At 32.8% G+C, this 23,682-nt stretch overlaps 2 protein-coding genes across 3 annotated transcripts; one reads left to right on the top strand and one right to left on the bottom strand.

Moving 5' to 3' along the window:
* Positions 1–4,678: 4,678 nt before the first annotated feature.
* Positions 4,679–13,554, bottom strand: LOC132726775 (transmembrane protein 127-like). Its single transcript, XM_060712139.1, has 3 exons — positions 13,075–13,554; positions 8,416–8,586; positions 4,679–5,161 (listed from the first exon to the last, which is right to left on the bottom strand). Exons 1-3 carry the CDS (start codon positions 13,439–13,441, stop codon positions 4,848–4,850), a joined length of 852 nt encoding a protein of 283 aa, XP_060568122.1. The 5' UTR covers positions 13,442–13,554; the 3' UTR covers positions 4,679–4,847.
* LOC132726774 (threonine synthase-like 2) lies at positions 13,537–23,633 on the top strand. Of its 2 annotated transcripts, none has more exons than XM_060712137.1 (10): positions 13,537–13,667; positions 16,299–16,591; positions 16,879–17,073; positions 17,340–17,492; positions 17,892–18,043; positions 19,238–19,304; positions 19,538–19,686; positions 19,955–20,080; positions 21,916–22,052; positions 22,847–23,633. In XM_060712137.1, exons 2-10 carry the CDS (start codon positions 16,369–16,371, stop codon positions 23,049–23,051), a joined length of 1,407 nt encoding a protein of 468 aa, XP_060568120.1. In that variant the 5' UTR covers positions 13,537–13,667; positions 16,299–16,368; the 3' UTR covers positions 23,052–23,633. The 2 variants fall into 2 exon arrangements, with proteins under 2 accessions (XP_060568120.1, XP_060568121.1); XM_060712138.1 differs by having other exon boundaries at positions 13,551–13,667; positions 16,342–16,591.
* The last annotated feature ends 49 nt before the right edge of the window (positions 23,634–23,682 follow it).

Genomic DNA, 23,682 nt, shown 5'->3' with positions numbered 1-23,682 from the left:
TACAATAATCTTTGTTATGAAACAATCACCAGTGATAAAGGCATTGAGTGCTTGTCCAAGTTCCTTCAGGTTAATTTTGATAATTACTAATATTTAAAATCAATCTGAAAACTTATTATGAATCTCAGTGTATACTTTAAAAGAAATAAGAAACACTATATAGAAACCCACATTTTAATTGTGATAAATCAAAGCATTAATAACACATTAGCACAAGGCTGACTATAAAATAATAACAGAAAAAATAACAGAACACAATTATGACATACTGTACAACAACATACTTCAAAGACTCTGTCATACATAAAAAGGCATCACTTAAAGTGACTTCAATTACAAGACCTAAATGGATCAGGTACAGGTCAGTGAACCATACTTTGTGCATATTTTCAATATATATATATATATATAAACTCTCACTTAGCAACAGTTTTAATAAAAAAAATTTAAGCACTGAGTTCAAAACATATAAAAAGGTAATTTCTAAAGAAACACAGCAGACATGAGGATCAAGTAAAATTACTGGTATATGCTGTATAGTGTCAGAGTGAATATATAATTTGTAAACCATCGGCAGACAGATAGATGGACACAGCCCGTTACCATAGCCTTCTTTTTCTTTCAAAAGGCAGAGGACAATGAAAAAACAACTACAGAGTCAAAACAGAAAAATCATGAATTATATTTATATGAAAATGAACAATAGACTTTTATTTTTTTTCCCTAAAAATGCAAAGAATTCATAGTAAATACCAGGGTTGTCCCAAAAGTCTGTGACAAATCTTATAGACGGTTCATAGATTTGGTGCTAAACATCTAAGGTCTAGCTCGTTGGGTTTTTTAAAAGAAGATTTTTTCAAGTTTTTCCTTTACACATATAGTTAAAAACAATGACACACCTGGGGCAGGGCCAGTTTTGACCCCAGGACTTTTATTTGAACAATCTTTTGTAGACACTTACTAGCAAATGTTTCATGCTTAATATTTAAACTCTAGCTATTTGGGTTTTTTCAAAGAAGATTTTTAAGTTTTTGCTATACACTGTATGATATAAGGAAAATCAATGACCCCCGGGGCGGGGCCAATTTTGACCCCAGGGCTTTTATTTGAACAAACTTTGTAGACACTCACTAGAAGATGCTTCATGCTTAATATCTAAACTCTAGCTATTTGAGTTTTTTCAAAGAAGATTTTTTAAGTTTTTGTTATACACATATAACGAAAATGAATGACCCCCGGGGCGGGCCAATTTTGACCCCAGGGCTTTTATTTGAACAAACTTGGTAGACACTCACTAGAAGATGTTTCATGCTTAGTATCTAAACCTTAGCTTTTTGGTTTTTTTTTCAAAAAAGATTTTTTTAAGTTTTTGCTATACACATATACGGAAAATCAATGACCCCCGGGGCGGGGCCAATTTTGACCCCAGGGCTCTTATTTGAACAAACTTGGTAGACATCCATTAGAACATGATTCATGCTAAAATATCTTAGCTCTAGCTCTTTGGGTTCTTTAAAAGAAGTTTTTTCTATATGCATATAGGGAAAATCAATGACCCCCTAGGGCGGGGCCAATTTTGACCCCAGGGCTTTTATTTGAACAAACTTGGTACACATCCATTAGATGATGTTTTATGCTAAATATCTTAGCTGTAGCTCTTTGGGTTCTTTAAAAGAAGATTTTTTAAGATTTTACTATATGCATATAGGGAAAATCAATGACCCCCTGGGGTGGGGCCAATTTTAACCCCAGGGCTTTTATTTGAACAAACTTGGTAGACACTCACTAGAAGATGTTTCATGCCAAATATCTAAGCTCTAGCTCTTTGGGTTTTTTAGAAGAAGATATTTAAAGTTTTTTCTTTTGGTTGCCATGGCAACCAGAGTTCTGCATGGAATTAAATTCTTTGAACAATTTCAAAGGTGACCACCAAAGGAACATTCCTGTGAAGTTAAGATGAAATTGGCTTGGTGGTTTATGAGGAGATGTCATTAAAAGTAAAAGTTTACGGACGCCGGATGGACGCCGGCCAGACGCCGGACGACAAGCGATCACAAAAGCTCACCCTGACACTTTGTGACAGGTGAGCTAAAAATAGCTATGATATTTATGGCATTTTTTGGTTATTTGTTGATATTTTTCTTGTCATTTGTGAAAATGTTGCCATTGTATGGGTTTATTACAAATTAAAATATCAAATCTGTATCTATTTTATTTAGCTTTTAAACAATCTTGTCAAAGAATATTAGGACAACCCACATACATAGACACATAATATGGAATGATTATTTAGTAAAAAAAATTCAAACCTGTAAAACATCAATTTAACAGCAACATTACAAATGTTATTGTTGTCAAAATTTATCCAAATGTTATTGAACATCAATCCATAGATCAAACATTAAAAGTAACATCAAACAACCAAAACAATTTCTAAACCCTGAAATCAAAATCACAACATTTTATGAAGCTGGTTCTAATTTTAGTGACAACTAAAATCTACTTGTATATCATAATGTTATAAAATAAATAAATTAATTCTTTCTTTATTTGATAAACTTGAACACTTTTATCAATTATTTTATAGAAAATAAAATGGCACAAAGAAAAGTGATCAAATTATAAGCATTTAAACTGTATACTATTTCTATTGTAACCGAACAGAAATAGAGGATATTGAACGAGTGCAAGTTCAATACTAAATTTATTAAACTTGTTGAATAAAATAATATAATGCTCGCATCACGAATATAATATTCTATTTATCACATACCCAAAATAAGACTGTTTTAAGTGAAATAGAATCATTTCTTTCGTTGATGCTCCTAATGTGTAATGGTAACGTTTAGTGTTTCTTTACACTACGTTTGTATAATGCAAATGATGTCACATCAAAATATATGCACAACCGTGCAATAACATTTTACGGAGTCGCAGTAAGCAGCAAAGGTATGTGATAAAACCAATATACTGATTAAGAAAGTCTGTAACTTAATGACTTATAGCTAAAATTAATATTCTCTTTCTCGAAAAAATAAGAAATGAACAGATTATAATTATGTTTACCAAGAAATATCAAAATTTCTTTGACTGTTTTAATCAAACTAAATCTAAGTACATGATGTAAAAAAACAGCAACAACATTAAATTACATACTGAAATGCGATAAAATACTTTATAATTACTAAATTCTGATAAACTCTTTATGTTTGTAAAATGTTTTAATGTCCATTAGGGTAAAACCAATAAGAATTTGAAAAAAACAAAAACAAAAAAAAAACATCCAAAACATTTCAGGTATAACATTTTCATCAACTTTGTTTCTAAAAAATGAAAAAAAATTGAACATTGTGTAGTTTGCTTTTCTTCTTAGATAATATATAGTTCAGAATGAACTGAATGGATGATATATAAACAAATATGGACTTTTTAGCTGGTGAATATTATACAAATATGGACTTTTTAGCTGTTGAATATGATGTGATATGTACTGAAAAAATTAATATTGACCGAGGCGATAGCCGAGGTCAATATAAATTTTTCAGTACATATCACATCATATTCAACAGCTAAAAAGTACATATCTGTTTTATTATATAATTTATAAATAGCTTTTATATGGCTTATCAAATCTGCCATTGCATATGACGGAAATCATTATTTTTCAGCTTGTCTACTGTTTCAATAATTTGGCCCTTTCCATTGGCATGCTAATCCCTATTTTTCTTAAAAATGAAAAACGGTAACTAAAATAGACTAATTTGACTCTGATGTACACCCAACTCAACATTTTTTTCAGAATAATAACAACAAACTTGGCGTTACGTCATGTCAAAGTCTCGTGTCTTTTAGGGATTTCCAGAAAATCTATTTTTAGAAGAATAACCGGTGATTATACTCTGAAAATCTATTTTTAGGAAAAAAACAGTGAATATACTCTGATATTGACCTGTTATTTTTTACAAAAAGTTGCTTGTTAGCCAATCAGGGAAAGGCATTTCAAAGCTATTTATAGATTATATAATAATATTCGATATGTACTGAAAAAATTAATATTGACCGAGAGAAAAGCCAAGATCAATATTAATTTTTCAGTACATATCACATCATATTCACCAACTAAAAAGTCTGTATCTGTTTTATTATATAATTTATAGATAATCTTATATATGGCTTATCAAATCTGTCATTGCATACCAGGGAAATCAAAAAATTTAAATTTCAGCTTGTCTACTTTTTCCATAACTTGGCCGTCTTTTAAATGAGGGCATTTGCAGGTTAATGTTCTTAAAAATGTAAAGACGGATACTAAAAAAGACTAATTTGACTTTTATTTATGAGTCACCCGTGTTGTTTTTTTTTTCAGAAGAATAACAACGAACTTGGTGTGACATCACTTCATAGTCTCCTGTCTTTCAGGGATTTTCTGAAAATCTAATTTTAGAAGAAAAACCAGTGAATATTTATTTTTAGGAAAAAAACAAATAATGAATATACTCTGATATTGACCTGTTATTTTTTTACAAAAGATGCTTGTTAGCCAATCAGGGAATGACATTTCAAAGCTATTTATAGATTATATAATAAATTATAATATTGCATTATTCATGTGAGCAATATGGACTGACAAACACCAAATATATGATAAATATAATGTTAGTAAATGATGGCTCATAAGTTTAAAATATATATATTTTCTATACATATTCTATATCTTCACACAACAACAAATATTTCAATGGATTATGATTAATATCTATGTTTTCTTCTGTGAACAGTGCAATATGACAAACATAAGATATTAAAACAGAAAAAAGGTCTACTAAGGTCAGATCTGCATAATTGTTTTAAGGGGTATATGCTGGTGGTGGAGGGAGATTCAGCAGTGGTGGTTCAGGGATAGGGGGAGGTAACACATCCATTCCTTCATAATCATCTAAGAGTGATTCCCCTTGATTGTCTTCATACACTGGGTGACGTCTTAAGCAGTTGAATGCAGTTGCAATAACACTAAGTCCTCCTCCAGCTGTTACAAGATAGAAACTAATGTCAAAGTCAATAAGCACTTTACTGCCAGGATGAGCTTTTGTCTCTTTCTGTAGTGTTTCAACTTCAGTTGTCAGCCAGTAACAGAATAAATTTATCACTACACTTAATATCACTGGAAGAGAAATGTAAATACTTTGTAATATATACATGTATTTTGTCTCAAAACAAATGAAATTTATCATTACACAATAACCATACAGATAGATTATGATAGAATCAGAGCCCTACTAAACACGGTAAAGTTTAAAATGTTGCAGACTTGGTTTGAACATGATCATTTGTGTCTGGCCAATATAACTGCAAGCTTCCTTCTACAGGGTGTTCACTAGCCATGAAATCCTGAGGGTCATTTTGACTAAGTTTTAGCGCCTACAGGTCAAATCCCTTTTAACAAAATTTTACCCTCCAGTTAAAATCTAGACAAGTAGCACCAACTTAAGTAGAGATTAACATACCGGTTCGGGTACATGAAATATGTTTAACTAAGAATTATCAACAGCTGATGTGTTCTGTTTCATCTAGCTATTATCATGGAACCTTTATTAACATTAAAATGATTACTTGTAGCAAAGTCCAAATTTTTGTTAGGATTTAATGAATCAAGATACATGTAGTATACTACTAGAACAAGGGGGCCATGATGGCCCTTAATCCCTCACCCGAGTAGATGGTTCAAATGAAAAAAGATTGCATCGTTACAGACATTGGTAGAAACATTAATTTTACAAACTTTAGTGTTCAGGCGTTGGTGTATTAAAAGAATAAATTTGTTGAATTGATACCTTTTATATTATTATAACGTAAAAAATTAATGGACTCTGAACAGTTCAAAGTATATTAAGACCAGAACCATTTAAGCAATTTTTATAGAGGACCATCCAACGACCATTTCTGTATAGTCTTGTAATAATCGACCCTATAGTAAAGGAGATGTTGTTTAAAAGATTTTCATTTTTAACTCTGACAGCCATTTTGTTCAGCAGACTTGAACAATTTGAGATTTTTACAGAAAACTATCCAAGGTTCATTCCTGTAGAGTTTGAGAATCAAAATTTACCAGATGATACAAGTGTAGATTTTGTTTAATGCAGCACGCCTAATTTTCATGAAAATTTTGAAAATGTATTTAAACTTAAAGGTAAAATATTGTGAAATTAACAAAGAAAGTACTTGACACATTATAATCGGCACTTAAAATCCACGTAAATTACCAAAAAGAGGTCAAAATATGCATAAATAGCCCCTACTGCGTTAGTACACAAGAACTTGAAATTCTATCATTATTAATGATAATACCCAAAATATACCCCCTATACATTATAAATATTTATACTGTATAGGGGGTATATTTTGGATATTATCATTAATATTGATAGAATTTCAAGTTCCAACTTCCTGTGGTTAGTAACGCAGTAGAAATATGCTGATAAATACTACAAAATACAGTCATTAATTGCACATGATATAAGTTATCACTTGAATCTTTAATTTGTTTACTTTTCTCAAAGTTTAAGTATGGTTTTTCCATGTTTAATTTTTCTTGAAATATTTTGGGTCATCTGGAGGCATGCAGCTTTAAAGGTTTTTCTATTTCAATCTCTGGTGGTCATCTTGTTCAGCAGACCAGAAAAATTTTAGCAATTCTAGTCAAGGACTGCCCAATAATCATTTCATCAAAATCTTTGGGTGCTTGAGAACAAGATGTCATTTACACTTTTTTATATTTTGTAGCACTGGCAGCCACCTTGTTCAACAGACCAGAACCCTTTGAACAACTTTAATAAAGGCATATCTAAGGGGTATCACAACAGATCAGCTTTAAAATTGAAGATATTTTCATATCATACAAAAATATTGGGAGGTCTATTAAGATTCCAGAATTACTTTCATTTTCTGGACTGTACTTCAGCACAGACACTTGGGGTTTGGAGCTCAAAACGCCTTTTAAATCCAAATAAAATGCATATTTGTCAATCCCAGCACATGTACTGATCATATATATCCAAAAAACTTAATATAAGCCGTTTTGAAAAAATTTCATATTTCAACATCTATAATAATATTATAGATGTTGAAATATGAAATTTTTTCAAAACGGCTTATATTAAGTTTTTTGGATATACAGTCGACTCTCGTTATCTCGAAGTCATCGGGACCGTCCAAAAAATATCGTGATAACGAAATGTCGAGATAAACATATTAGGGTTTGAATAAGGCAGAAACTGATTTTTACAAAAGACATGTGCATATCTTGTGTCAAATGAACTATGAAATCCCCATGCCTTGTTTTCATAAGCCTAGTCAATATTTAACAAAATAACATTAGTGGATGTTTACCAGCGAAAATACGGGTTTCTGTGATAAAAACACATAGTGAGGTTTACTCAGTAATACACCAATATAGTGAAAACAATGTTTTCAGGGTGGTTGATCCGGATATCCTCCCGGGTTATTTATCGGGTCTTTTCTCGATGTTGTTCGACCGCTGATTGATTTGGTGGTGATGTTGTGAAATAATATTGCAACGATAGCGTTTCTATACTTTCACTTTTTCATTTACATTTAAAGTCAAAATGAATTGATACAGTGGTCGAATATCTATTAAGAACGTAAAATTCACTCATTTTGGACATGAGTCAATCAACACCCTAAACAGATTAACTTTTATAAAAACAGCTAAACATGTTACAAACATAATCATCATTATGACACGCGCTATTGCGCAATTATCGTCTAGTTTGTATTTTTCACACGTCTGAAGGGAACAGACGAAAGAAAACTATTACTCGAGATAAACAAAGGATAATAGTGTGAAAATAACTGTTGGGGCTGAAATTGTACATCGAGATACTGAAAATATCGAGATAAAAATATCGAGATAAACAAATATTTCCAATAAAGATAAAGAAAAAAGAAAATCGGGACTTTCAAAATTTCATCGAGATAACGAAATATCGAGAAAAGCGATGTCGAGATAACGATAATTGACTGTATATGATCAGTACATGTGCTGGGATTGACAAATATGCATTTTATTTGGATTTTAAAGGCGTTTTGAGCTCCAAACCCCAAGTATCTGTGTACTTCAGAGCTAGAATTTTTTTTAAAGGATGGTAACTAACTATACCACAAACACTAATGTAAAAGGAAAGTACATGTTACCAACATATTAATATGCCTGTGTTTGTGATACACAGATTACATGTACTTCTCTTTTTGTTCCAGTCAGCTATTGAGTTTCCATGCCAATATTGCTTGCCCTAAATGAGAATTCTTTACAACATTATTTGAAATTGTTTTGAAAACTTAATAGCCTTTTTCAGAAGAATACTTTAGAACATGTAAGAAGTAAAATCAACAACTTACCAGTAATAATACTTGGAATTGCATTTCTTTGCAAAAGTTTGCAGGGTCTGTTTTTTAGTGATGTGAGATCAAGTATAAAGGCCACCAGACTTGATATAATGGCGAGGAAACAAAAAGCAATCACTGTCTTCATAAGTAATGCAGCCTTGTATGTAACACAGTTGTCCATTTCTGGAATAGATTAATTCTGAAATGCTTCACACATAAACAAAATTACAAGAAAATTTTACAATCAAAATCTATAAACATGAGTATTGTACATGTGGAAAATAAAGTAGTATTGAGAGCTCACAGACATGTTTTAAAATTTTACATACACTGGCACCCTATTATAATGCTTAAGTTGGGGCCTGAGGTCTCAAGCCGAGATATACACATACTTGAACTTGTTCATCTTTCAATCTGGACAAATTACATTGCTTTGTTCACTATAGAAAGTTATAGCTCTGAAATTCAGTAAGCAGGTCGGGCTCACAACTTTTGGAATCATTTAGCCACGCTCAAAATAAATTAGCTAATGTTTGTTTTCTGTAACTTATTTATTCTTTATTCTACATTAATTTTATAGTTAATGACATCTTTGGTCTTAACTGCTTCAATGAAACGCCGCATTTTTCTTTGGCTTTTCTTTTACAAATTCAATGTAAACAAAGAGACCACCTTGATAAAGTCATGCAAACACCTGTTGAGTAAAATCCTTAATTTGAAAATTTTTGGACTGGTTCTATATTTACATCACAGGATGCTTTTGAAAAACATTAAACATGAGCATTTACACAGTTCAGATTGTTCAGTGATCTTCTTTCCTTTATCTATGTTTCTCCTAACTAAAAAATGCTTTCTACTAAAACTTAGTAAAAGTCATTTTTCCCATTCAGGAGCGCTGACAAAACAAGGGTGACATAATAGATTGCTAACAATTTACCACTATAACAATTCACCACAGTGAAATAACAATTTGCTGTGAAAAAGACTTTTTAATAATAATTCGCCTCATTGGGATTAAAACAATAATACAATGTAATCTAAGTGTGACAGGTCTCACAGACATTTGGGGTTTGGAGCTCAAAACGCCTTTAAAATCCAAATAAAATGCATATTTGTCAATCCCAGGACATGTACTGATCATATATATCAAAAAATCTTAATATATGCCGTTTTGAAAAAAAATCATATTTCAACAACTATAATAATTATAGTTGTTGAAATATGATTTTTTTTCAAAACGGCATATATTAAGATTTTTTGATATATATGATCAGTACATGTGCTGGGATTGACAAATATGCATTTTATTTGGATTTTAAAGGCGTTTTGAGCTCCAAACCCCAAATGTCTGTGACAGGTCTTAGTGTGGACAGTGGTAACGGGTATATTTCTCTGCAATTACGCGCAAAAGAAACGTGGTGGATCAATCATTTAGGAGTTTGCTTACACATCTATTGCGGAGGAAGCACAAAATTTGTACATTCCCTGCAAGCTCTACTGTAATTTACTAATTAATGAATGAAAGAAATAGAAAAAAGTAGGTAAAAGGTTTTCATCAACAGTTTGAAAATAGGTATGGAACTTTTGTATCTTACCACCTGTGGTGAAGCGTTATTTATCTGTGGCGAATCAATGGTGAATAGTTTTAGTGATGGATTGTAAGATGACCTTTAAATTTACTTTTAACTTACTATACCTTGAAAGTTCTGTTTCATATATTGTAAATTCTATGCTTATTATTAATTCTTAACAGCTTTCTGCATAATAAGCGTGCTGTTTACAGGGAAGTCAAAGGCCGCACCCAAGAAGCATGCCCGGGCTTTGGCTTGATACCTTTGGCTTGCACGTGTGTATATTTAAAAGAAAATCAAATAAAAACAATTAAAGAATATATACTGGTCGGGGACCATCAACCGGACACTTTTTGAACATTTTTCTGTACAGATTTCATAATTTTTAACCTAGAGACCCAAAAAATTGACAAGGTTCAGCTAGGTTCTTCTCCTAAATTACATACTAGTTTGTTTATTTCTGATTGTATTGACACTTATATCTGAGGCTCGACAAGGAGGGTATCAAAATTACCTCAATTGTCTACAGTACCATGTGTCTGGACATTTATGTACATGACGTGATTTAATTCAGATAAAAGCTTGGGTGTTTTGATTTTTAATTTTTAACATGATCGACAATATTTCAGCAACAAATGGTGAAGTTTTGGAAATTCTATTGATTACTCTGCAAATGATTATAGCTGGTATATGAGGTCAAGCATTTTTTCTTGACCCCCAAACTTCAACATCAACATTCTTGAAATAGCCATTAAAATCACAGACACTTGGGGTTTGGAGCTCAAAACGCATTTAAAATCCAAATAAAATGCATATTTGTCAATCCCAGCACATGTACTGATCATATATATCATAAAAACTTAATATAAGCCGTTTTGAAAAAATTTCATATTTCAACATCTATAATAATACATATAATAATATTAAATGTATTGGAAATTCTATTGATTACTCTGCAAATGATTATAGCTGGTATATGAGGTCAAGCATTTTTTAGATTTTTATAGATGTTGAAATATGAAATTTTTTCAAAACGGCTTATATTAAGTTTTTATGATATATATGATCAGTACATGTGCTGGGATTGACAAATATGCATTTTATTTGGATTTTAAAGGCGTTTTGAGGTCCAAACCCCAAGTGTCTGTGATTAAAATATTACCATTTACGGTGGTTGAAATAAATATATTTATTTATTTTTAGAGGAAACATGCATTTATTATTGATAAAAAAGTGACCGACAACCACTGAACAAAGAAAATACTAAATTAAGCATTTTCAGGGCCATCCGGGTTTGGTGGGAATGTCAGACGTTTCACTCCCAAGACGTTTCACTATTGAGACGTTTCACTCCCAAGACGGTTCACACCTAGACGTTTCACTCCCATTTTGTCAATTGTATGGACGTTTCACTCCCAATTTTTAGAGATGTTTACTAGAAAAGTTAACAAATTTTAATTTCATTTAATAATATCAAACAATGTAAAAAGGAAATTCAATTTTCATTTTGTTGATTTCAATGATATTGTTAATATGAATTATTAATTAGAATATTACTCATTTAATTATGGGTTGAGTGATAAGAGGGGTAAATGAAAGACAAATTTCTGAAATGTCACTTTTATTATAAATGTAACAACATGAGAAAACTCTATTTATAGTAAATTAAAAAAAAAAATAGAATAACATAGAAAGAACTACAAAGACATATTATAAGTATCAGTTTAAATATTGAAATCACTACCAGTAAAGTAATTAATATTATTCAAATAATAAAAAAAATCAATATATTAAATATATTGACTATATAATGATTATTTTTTGTAAGTCTTAAACAATGACATGCGAAACATGTGTATAAAATAAATTTTTTTTAAATTATTTTCTTCATCAATTTATTAAACAGTAGCCATTAAACAAACTTGTGGTGTTATCTCATCTCCTAATTAGTTGTATAAACACTGAGACAATCAACTAACAGTTTGACACCACTATTTAATCAGTTGTATAAACACTGCACTTAAGTTAAGCATCAACAGTTTACTAATCTTTTGTTTATTGGACCATTAAAATATTTTTTGACAACAGGCAATTTAAACACAGAAACTTCTCGGAAATCTCCATAAGTTTTGTTTATATAATAACGAATTTTAGTCACAAAAAATAATGATTATACATGACAAATATTGAAAAAGTCCCAATGCTTCTAATTTCATTTAAAGATATTTCTGATTTCATTTCAATGGCCATTAAAATTTTTGACATATATCGCAAAAGCACTATACTAGCATTAAATAATTTAACAAATTTTTATCCCATGTTTAAAAACAACATAAAAAAACAAACACATTACTCAAAGTTAATTGTTGTCACAAGAATGTTATGCTTTAAATCAAAATTGCCTAATGAGTCCATGTTTACAAAAGTTCTGCATCATCAAATAGTTAGTTATATTAAAGTGTTATTTAAATCAAAAATATTTTTTCTTTAAGTGAAATAATGTGATAATTGCACATATGGATCAAAGAATTGAAAAACACTTTTTTTCAAAACAACAATAAAGAAGATAAGATAACTGAAATGATAGAACTTAAAGTACTGAGTTTTAACTTTAAGTCATTGACAAAAAAGTAATATCCCCCTTTTTAATTTATTTTTTATTAAATTTAAGGTCTATTTTAGTTCAATGCAATTCAATATTTTAGGCCTATTTAAGTATTTATAAGTATCAAAATAAATTTGGGAGTGAAACGTCTTGGTGTGAACCGTCTTGGTGTGAATTGTCTCAATAGTGAAAGGTCTGTCTACCGTTTGGTGGTTGTCCGGTTTTGGTGGTCCGCAACCAGTATACAATAGAATTCTATACCTATCAATAAAATTTTCAGTGTCAGTTCTAGTCGGGCACCGCCATTTTCAATGTAATTTAATGAGTTTAGGAAGGGTATTCTGATAACGAACAATCACAACTTATCCGATGAATAATATTAATACGGAATGACATCTTTAAAATAGAAAAATAAACAATTTTTTTTAAACCGACTTCCCCGGTCATAGGCTTTGCCTAATTTCATATTATTATTATGTCATTGTGTTAACTTACTATCTTTGATATTTGGTCCAAACTGGTATACAACATGTGTTATTGAATCATCTGTAAAATCACGTTCTTGAGAAAGAAACTTCCCCGGAAAAAAGAACTGATAAGCCCCTAAATGGTTTAATGGCTCATTCTCCACCATGCAGCCACCTCCACGAAGGTTTATCCATTTCGGTTCAGCCAATGAAGTACACATAAGAACAATAGCGAGCATATTACAAACTGCTGCGGCAAAGTTTTTCTCTCCATGTTTTACTCTATTTCTACTCCTCGTTCTGTGGTGACGATGGTGATCTCGGTGACGACTTCGGTTGCGTCTGGATCTACTTCTCCTGGAACTTGACTCCCTTCCTTCAGTACGTGATGGCATTACATCTAATTATTTGATCAAAATGTCAAAAATTGTTTATTTTCTTTATTTTCTACTTCCTGTTTGTTACCGGAAGTCTGAGTTCGCATGCGTATAAACCGTCCTACCAATCGCATCTTCTCGGCCCTTTCCGTCAAACTTCGGATAAGGACTCCAACCCAACGCAGTCAATTGATCCTAAAGTAATTTTATCCTGCTTTAGTACAAAGGTCAACTCTTAGCCTAGGTATGTTAGTTTTAATAACATTTCAAATTTATATTTACAAGTGAATTGCTGATAAAGTCCGTGAAGTTTACATATATTTATACTCATTGTGGCTTGCATTCATATTGTATGAATAACATACTCACAAGTGAGCTGTATATAATAACTGATAAGCCTACATGTACCTGTGAAGACTAGCTTAAAATGGTAAAATAGCAGGAACGTATATGGGAAGGTTACTTGATTTAGATAATTGCCCTATTTTATGGATTGCCATATTTTATGTGTGTTTTTTTTTAAAGTTTAAATTTCGCACATTTACAATACTGTTCTAATTGTATACCTCACTCTAAGATTTAAAATTGATTTAACTTATTGATAACCTTGATTATTTTTCTTACCAGGAAGCTTTTCGATTTGATTTTCAACATTTACAATCCTTGTCATTTAGAGCCAGTCTTAATTGACATGTCATAATGACATTCTTGTTTACATTTAACTGTCTATTAATAGACACTGCATCACACCCTTAAATTGAGCTTTTTGTGCAGGTGCTCGTCTGTGCAAAAATAAATGTACAGGAGAAAATTTTGTATGCGAGAAATTCGGAACAAGTTGATAGTGTTAATATAAAAAGACGAGATATACAGTTAAAAAAATACAGTCTTAAACTTATCCAGGGTAGGGGCTTGTACAACATCCAGGGTAGGGGCTTGTACAACATTGGTCGGCAGAGAATTATAAAGTATGACGGTTGCTGGGTAAAATATGTCTCACCGTAGTTACTTGTATATATATAAGAAACATAGGTACGAGTATCGGACCTGGGAAGAAAATATGACCAGATTGTTAAAAAAATATCTGTGTTCATCCACGGATTTATATTACAATCCGGGGTTATCTTAAATGTGTCAAAAAATGTGAAATATGAGCCCCATTAAAAATATACTATAACTTACTGTATATTTTTAAGGGAGCTCATATTTCACATTTTTCTTTTTGACCCATTTAAGATGAACCAGGATTTTTATCAATCTGGTCATATTTTTTCTTCCCGTGTCCGATACTCGTGCCTGTGATAAGAAATAGGACGCATGTGTTTAGTACGTGAAACGGGTAGGAGTTGCAACATAAGTAGGTATTGGTACTGCAACCAGTCCATGAACAATCTTATAGAACATCATGCAGTAGCCCTGCATCTGTCATTCAGTTTCTAAGGGAACGCCACTGTAGTTGACTTATTAAAAAGTTTGCGACACTGCCGTAAGGGACCCAATAGAGCAGCTCTACGCTGTACCATCCCGATCAGTTGTATATTTGACACAGTATTTGAGCTGTGACCTAGGAAATCTGTTTGATTATTTCTTTGTTTTTGTTGGGACGTTTCATGTTATAAATTAAGAGTTTTGGTAGCTGTTGAGCAGACTTTGTTTATGTGCTTATTCAAGCAAATGTCAGAAATGATGGTAACACGCAAGTATTTGGCATCACCTACTTTTCCTAGTGTTTGACCATGTAACATGTAAGTTGACTGATGGGAGTGTTTTGATCAGGTGATACTATACACATTTCTAAAGATGGGTTGTATTACATATCCTATGTGTTTTCCCACTGTTGTAACCTATGACAAGATATGCTCTTGTGTACTGTTGTTTACTGTGATATACACAGCAGTGTCATGACACTGTCCTCAGCTATACTTTCAGACATGTACTTTATGTAGAATAAGAAAACAAGCTGGCCAAGGACAGAGCCCTATGTGACACCTGATGTGACGGATACCTTAATTATTACCACCATTGACTGGGACTGACTGTAGGCGTCCTATGAGAAAAGATTTGACCCATTGTCGGTCGTGCATACTTCCTGATCGGAAAACAAGGCGATTCTCCTTCAAGGCTTCCCGATCAGACAGCAAACGTCAAAATCTTTCTCGATCGGGAAGGGTTTTTTTTGGTCTTTTTTACGTAGTTCAGGAAAAATGGCCAGTGCATAACAGTTTTCAACCAACTTTAATATGAATATCACCATTTAGTATACATCAAAAATTCTACGGAGTCATTTTCTATTAAAATATCTGAAATTTAAATAATTTGAAAGTAAACTTCAGCAAATATTTTAGATTTTACCAAAAACTAGCCACTTCCCGTTTTGGAAACGTTGCTTCCTGATCAGGCATCTAGCAAAATATTCATCATTAAAAGTATTGCTTCTCAATCCGGAAGTACATTATATTTTTATTAGTACCTAAATTGATTGCAAATTATTAGATTAGAAATTGCCAAGCCTGGACAGTTTTCAAAGACATGTGGCACATAATTCAAACACGACGAGTGAAATATATTTGGTGATGGAAGCTTGTATAAGATACCTATCAAAACATAAGCTATACTTGACGTACAGTACATATATCATCATTATAATACAAAAGTTTCATATTGTTAAGATTGTATAGCACATGCTGAACAACATTGCACAGATGATTAAAATTGCCTGTTAACTTCGAAGATCAGGTGTTACGTACAATATTTCATGTTTTGTGCTAATAGTAGGGAAATGACAAAAACACATATCAATAAATAAAAGTATATAATTACATTGTCTTAATGCATGCACAAGTCAAGTTATTTTACTTAATATATAACATTTCAGGCTCAGTTTTTAATGTGAAGCCTGAAAGACTGTTTCTCTCCAGTATACTCGACTGTAAAAAGTAGACACAATGAAGTATGGCAGTACAAGAGGTGGGGTGAAGAATTTTACCTTTGAGCAAGCGTTATTTACGGGTTATGCCAGTGACGGGGGTATACTTCTCCCTGAGAGTATACCAGCTGTTCCGGTAGATACCTTAAAAAGTTGGAAGGACCTTTCATTCGTGGAACTGGCGAAGAAGATCGTTCCCTATTTTATATCCGAAGAAGAAATACCTGGAGCAGACCTTAACGGTATGTGATTCTTTATATCTAATTTTAGTACCCGTCTGTAACTCGTATCAAATACATTATATGCAACAGTTTTACACTTTATAATAACCATGTAATTGGTACATTCTGAACATTTAACATGTCCTTCTGTTTATTCGAGGAAACATTTATGGTTATAAACACTTGTATAAACAACATGTTTACTAAAGCTCGATTGTGGACCATGATACTTTCCAGATAAGCCAGTAATGATATCGATATCTCGGGATATGCATGATATAACTAGAAAAAGCTTTCAATCTTCTCAGATTTGTTGGATAAAGCATATAGTACGTTTTCCTGCCCTGAGATAGCACCACTCGCACGATTGAAAGATGACGTAACAATACTTGAATTGTTCCACGGGAAGACGTGGGCTTTCAAAGACTTGGCACTATCTTGTGTGGGGCAGTTTATCAACTACTTTTGTACGAGAAGTAAAACACATTACACAATAATTGTAGGTAAGAAATCCATAGTCCTTGATATGTCATTAGTAAACATAATTATTAATGAAAATCAATTATTGTCAGGGTACTAATACCTATATTTTTTATTTATCAATTAATTTAATTGTTTGTTTTCGACATTGTTAAGTATTGCTGTTCTTTCTTGAATATGATATTAATTTGCCTTTAATTAGACGAACATAGTCAGCGGATTTAAGGATATTTTTGTACTAGCCGGAATAAAGATGTGACAATATCTCATGAACTTTTATATTCCAAAGGAACATCCGGGGATACCGGAAGCGCCGCCATTGAAGCAGTTCGCGGGCTAAAATGGGTCGATATTGTTGTGTTATTACCTCGAGGACGTACTTCATTTGTTCAAGAAAAACAAATGACCACCGCTATAGCTGATAATGTACACGTTTATAGAGGTATTGTACATATGTATCAATATAATACTCAATTATTACCATCTTATGGTGCGGGGTTTCCGTGGCGGAATAAGTAAAGTCATTAACTTCAAGTCACTTGCTTCTCACCGCTGCGGGATCTACTAATGACTTTCAGCGTCGTTTGTTCTACTCGAGTATCAGCTTGTTCCTGAATAATGCACGAAGGGTCACCTGAGGTCTTCCTCCGTCAGTAAAGCTGGAAAGCCGCCATTTGATCTCTTCTGTGTTGCTTAGACGTAAAAACCAACACAAAAATAAATTATAGTTATTTACAAAGAGTTGATACATTTACCCAACTATTAAAGAATTAGCAGTTTTATTTTCTGGCAAATAATAATGCAATAACCAATTAAAGTATATCCATTTTATTTTGAACAGTTGATGGCACGTCGGACGACATTGACCTTATTATAAAGCCAGTTTTCATGGACGAAGATTTCCAGAAAAAATACCACCTAACAAGTATTAATTCAATCAACTGGTCGCGGATAATGGTGCAAATAGTTCATTATTTTTATGCATTTTTAAAGGTTAGTATTGCAAATAAGTATTTAGCTGTACAATTTAATTCCCTGCGGTCTCCATTCCATGCGGCCTGGAGACCGCAGGGTATTGGTACCGTTTAACTTTTGAGGCATGGAGGAGCACGTGACCAGTTTTCGGTACATGGAGGAGCATGTGATCTGTAAACCGTACACGATTGGTTAATTGACTTTTTCGAAAACCTGGCTAAATACCGTTTCTCGGTACGTTACCGAACTACCTCTAGGGAATTAGTCTGAATTAAACCTAATTAAGAACAAAAACCTATTACGTGATATTTCTAATTTTCTATAATTATTTTACCGTTTAAGGTGGAAAAACTTGAATGATTTATTTGAAAATTATCATTGTTTCTTTAATATATGTATCTCAAATTTCACAAACAATAAATTGTTTATACTGAAAATCTACAAAATTAAAATATTCGTAGTGGCATCTGCCATAATAAATAGAGATGTTTTCTTGTGTGTTTATACTCTTTCTTTTTTTTGCTTGGAATTATTCATAAAATGGTAGGCCTATTTAATCATTTTCTTAACAAGAAATAATTGTTTTATGTTCGACCAGGGTCTTTCAAATTTGAAAGACCCTGGTTCGACCTTCGCCGGCCATCAACGGTCACCAGTTTCGAAAGACCTTCTTCTATATTGATCGATTATTGTCAACTATATTCCAGATATAAACGTTTATTTATTCCCCTCTCCCAAAAAAAAATGTTGAAAATAGTTAAATGAAATATCTTTATATCATTAAAAATGTTCCCCGCAGGAAACCATTTTACTTGTACCTTTCTTAGCTACAACGAAAGTTTACAGACAGTGGTAAAGGGACTGTTTCGGACTTAATTTTAAGGTTCTTTATAACCGATTTTAAGCAAGCATGCAATAATTGAAGATTTAAGAATATGAAAAAGGTCAGTGACCTAACAAGAGTGTTTCTTATATCCGAGCGTGCGCGTTATCCGATTTCCCTATAAATGTATGTTTCGCTGTATTTTAGTAAACATTCGAGCTATGAATAAAATGTTCAACAAAATATATACGAGTAAACAATCAATATGAGTACAAAAAATTATTTCGTTTCTAGCCAACTTAATTTATAATCTGGTGCCATTTAGCAAATGTTGTCAGATCTTAAAAAAGTAAATCGGACTTGTATACATGTATATATTTTTTCTTCAGATGTGTGATGATAATTGTAGTCCGGTAGAAATTGTTGTTCCGACTGGGGCATGCGGGAATGTTACATGTATGTCCACTTTTCTAGACAGTTTTTATTTTATTATTAACTGTACTGTTTCCGTTCAGCAACCACTTTCAATAGATTTCTTTTTCATTTCTTCATAGTTATATAGTTAGGTTTCAGCAGTGTTATCATCATTACTTTTACTCTTTTAAAAATCGAAACAAATTTTACGTTAGCATTGTTTTTAGGAATTTATTATGTCATATCTTTCTTATTGATTTATTTTCTTTACTTAGCTGGTTGTATCGCAGCTAAAATGGGCCTGCCGATCCGGCTTGTATGCGCAGTCACGTGCAATGATATTGTGTCACGTGCTGTTTCTAATGGTGACTTTAGTATAACACCGGAAGTGACACCAACATTAGCACCAGCTATGGATATTCAGGTTAAAGTTTATAAAGATATATCTATGCAGCTTGCAGATTTTGTTGTTGTTTTTTTGAAGAAAAAAAATCAAAGTACGTGTATGAAATAGATATATGTTGGTATACTTCCATATGGGTGGCGCATGCACAGAATTATTGAAAAATAGTTAACAAAAGCTACATAATTAATATAGCTTAATAATATTTTGTTCCGGGATATTTTATTCTATTTACATGAATGATACATTGAGTTTTAATAAACAGACATATGCTTCGTCTTTTTCTTAGATACCTTATAATATGGAGCGAATCTGGTACATATTTAGTGAAGGGGACACAACTCTTGTATCAAACCTGATGAAGGAATTTGAAAAGAACGGCTCGATCAAAGTTCCCGAGGAACTTGCCAAGAAAGTATGATACTTTTTATATGCCCGAAAGAATTTCGGACATATTATGTTATACCCCCTGGCGTCCGTCTGCCCGTCCGTCCGAGCAAACATTTTGGGTTTAGGGGCTATATAACAGTAAAGTGAACAAAAGAGAACAATAGGTTCATTCCGTGATCAAAGGGTTTAGGGGCTAGTAGCCCTTAAGAAAACAAAGAAAATAACAAAGAAAATAGCCCCTAAAGCTAAAATGTTGGAATGTCCGTCCGTCCGTCCGTTAGCAATTTGGTTTCCGGAGCATAACTTAAGTTCCATTTGGCCTACAGTATTCAAACTTCATAGGATGATTGCCCATATTGGGTAGAAGGCCCCTATTGATTTTGGGGTCACAAGGTCAAAGGTCAAGGTCACTATAACCGTAAAACTGAAAATGGTTTCCGGAGCATAACTTAAGTTCCATTTGGCCCACAGTTTTCAAACTTCATAGGATGATTGCCCATATTGGGTAGAAGACCCCTATTGATTTTGGGGTCACAAGGTCAAAGGTCAAGGTCACTATTACCGTAAAACTGAAAATGGTTTCCGGAGCATAACTTAAGTTCCATTTGGCCCACAGTTTTCAAACTTCATAGGATGATTGCCCATATTGGGTAGAAGACCCCTATTGATTTTGGGGTCACAAGGTCAAAGGTCAAGGTCACTATAGCCGTAAAACTGAAAATGGTTTCCGGAGCATAACTTATGCTCCATTTGGCCCATAGTTTTCAATTTTCATAGGATGATTGTCCATATTGGGTAGAAGACCCCTATTGATTTTGGGGTCACAAAGTCAAAGGTAAGGTCACTATTACCCTAAAACTGAAAATGGTTTCCGGAGCATAACTTAAGTTCCATTTGGCCCACTGTTTTCAAACTTCAGAGTATGATTGCCCATATTGGGTAGAAGACCCCTATTGATTTTGGGGTCACAAGGTCAAAGGTCAAGGTCACTATTACCGAAAAACTGAAAATGGTTTTCGGAGCGTAACTTAAGTTCCATTTTGCCCACAGTTTTCAAACTTCATAGGATGATTGTCCATATTAAGTAGAAGACCCCTATTGATTTTTGGGTCACAAAGTCAAAGGTCAAGGTCACTATTACCCTAAAACTGAAAATGGTTTCAAGAGCATAACTTAAGTTCCATTTGGTCCACAGTATTCAAACTTTATAGGATGATTGTCCATATTGGGTTAAAGATCCCTATTGATTTTGGGGTCACAAGGTCAAAGATCAAGGTTACTATCACCTTTAAACTTGAAACAGTTTTCGCTCAATAATTCAAGCATTAATCAACCTACAGCTAAAGTACTTTCGGGCATATAATGCCCCGCCTAGCGGTGCTCTTGTTGTCTTTTATTCTAGTGACTTTATCTGGCGTAACTCGACTTTTAAATGCATGCTTATCTTAAATTAATGCTGGTCAGATTTTTTTTCGCAAAAAAAAAACAGAACAAAAAACGATTTAAACTCAAAATGATGGATCATAGCGACGCACTGTAGCTGTTTAATTAGAACGTTTGTTTTCTTCTTATAATTAAAGGTCTAACTTCTGTTCGTAGTTGGGGTGTTTATCCACTCTGCTAAGACAGTCTATGGGAAATATTCTGTTAGAAAATTTCAAATATAGGTATTTTTACTGGACGGAAAAGTAGCCAAAGGCAAAGACTAACTGTAAACTGTTATAAATGATAATAGCTAGAGTCGTCTTTACCTATAGCTGAACAACACAAGCCGACAGTTACGAAGTTTTCTTTGTAACAAATATAGATAGAAAGTTTGTAAGGACTGAACATTTACTCTGATGTTCTTGTTTATCTCAGATTTCGGATGTTATCGTTGATACCTTTGTGGCTTCCGATGATGACGTCAAAACAACCATGTTGAAGGTATGGAAGGATAACTCTTATCAAGTTTGTCCCCACACAGCCATTGCTGTAGCGTATCATCTTAAACAAAGGTAAGTCCCTAATTCTGGAGAAAAACGTATTTCACATATGTCTTGGTTCAGAACTGTGCACTATTTAGGGGAGAAGATGTGTAACCGGCCGGATAGCCCAATGAATGACGGCATATGAAAGGCAGGCCTTTGCAAGCATAACAGCCGTTTTCATACCGGGCTTTCGCCTCCTTTACATACTAGTATTGTCTCAGGTTATTGTTCATTTAGGTTCTTATTGGCCCTCATACAGTGACCTACATATGGCTCAAATTTCATATCTTTGTCTTATACTCCGTGGAAAGTTTGCACAATTATCCATGAATGAGATAAATTATCACCATTTTGTGCTTCCAAATTAAATCCTTTACGCGCTTAGTAGGTAGAGCCGCGGAACGGTGTTCCGAGGGTCCCTGGTTCGAGTCCTGGTCAGGCTGCATATTTTCTCACCCTGTAACATTTGACGCCCAACTGCATATAGCTCGGAATTAGTTCACATTGCTCTTTAACTATGAGAAATTCGAAGACAGAGTGTCGAGGGCCCCGGGTTCGAGACCCGTCAGACTGCACATTTTTCTCACCCTGAGACACGTACATAGATATTATGTACTAGTTATCTGCAGTATAAACGCAATAAAGAACTTCTCTGACTTGAAATGAAATTATTTCTATACATGCACATCTGAACATACATTTATTATGGATTGTGGGCAAATTAATGATTTTTTTTCCTTGCTTCAAATTTTCGTTAAATGGATTACCACTTTTATAACTATTTATTTTCAAATTTTTACTTTGGATCTACATTTTTTCAGAAGTAATTCAACATGTCCACGCATCTGTATAGCAACAGCGTCTGTAACGAAATTTCAAGAAGCAGTAAAGATTGCCGGTGTTCCTGTACAAAATGATGACAGAGTTATCGCCCTTCAGAACATGGAAACTAAATACGAAGATATGGAAAAGGGAGACGACTGGGGAAAGATTCTTAAAAACAAAATTGTTGAAATTAATGCTTAAATGCGTTCTGTTTCACTTGTAAGAATATAATCTACATGATATACATAGACCTGCCATATTAGGATCAGAATCACCGAGAAATGACGAAAACTAACAACTTAAGACCATGTTAATATAATAATTGATGATTATGATATAAAATATTATGATATATTTTTATTAAAATATTATAAATTATGAAACGTAAAATGCATGTAGATTGAAACACAAATATTATTAGTCTTTTCGAAACATTTTTCTTTGAAAAGTGTTTTAACAGGTGCCGACTGAAGTAAATGCTATAGGCATTTTATTGCATATTTTATTATACATATAATTAATGTAATACAAATACAATGAATGGAAATTGTAACAAGCAACAATTAAAAACATAAGTATCATTATGTCTCTGATATTGTTAACTAATCAATCTGTTGCTTTATTTCATGTATTAGTTTAAACACTTGACTGAGATATATGCGTATTAGACGGTATATATTGTTTACACTTACGGTACTAATTATAGTGTTATTTTTTGGGTAAAACAAATACATGTATAACTTTTTATAGCATTTTACTATTATAAATTATTACTAGCTATGATTATGTACTTTTTTGCTCATTTCAAACAACGGCGTAAACAATGGCGTTT

The sequence above is a fragment of the Ruditapes philippinarum genome, unplaced genomic scaffold (assembly GCF_026571515.1).
Source record: "Ruditapes philippinarum isolate M1 unplaced genomic scaffold, ASM2657151v2 ctg1585_1_1_1_1, whole genome shotgun sequence".
NCBI classification, from domain to species: domain Eukaryota; kingdom Metazoa; phylum Mollusca; class Bivalvia; order Venerida; family Veneridae; genus Ruditapes; species Ruditapes philippinarum.
Note: the sequence above shows the minus strand (reverse complement) of the source record. Positions and strands in the feature narration are given on the sequence as shown.

Coding starts and splice junctions, on each gene's coding strand:
- LOC132726775 (XM_060712139.1), bottom strand. CDS start 13,441: ATGCCATCACGTACTGAAGGAAGGGAGTCAAGTTCCAGGAGAAGTAGA. Junction 8,587..13,074: donor TGGACCAAATATCAAAGATA/GTAAGTTAACAC, acceptor AATCTATTCCAG/AAATGGACAACTGTGTTACA. Junction 5,162..8,415: donor AATTCCAAGTATTATTACTG/GTAAGTTGTTGA, acceptor TTTCTCTTCCAG/TGATATTAAGTGTAGTGATA.
- LOC132726774 (XM_060712137.1), top strand. CDS start 16,369: ATGAAGTATGGCAGTACAAGAGGTGGGGTGAAGAATTTTACCTTTGAG. Junction 20,081..21,915: donor CCGAGGAACTTGCCAAGAAA/GTATGATACTTT, acceptor TGTTTATCTCAG/ATTTCGGATGTTATCGTTGA. Junction 22,053..22,846: donor GCGTATCATCTTAAACAAAG/GTAAGTCCCTAA, acceptor ACATTTTTTCAG/AAGTAATTCAACATGTCCAC.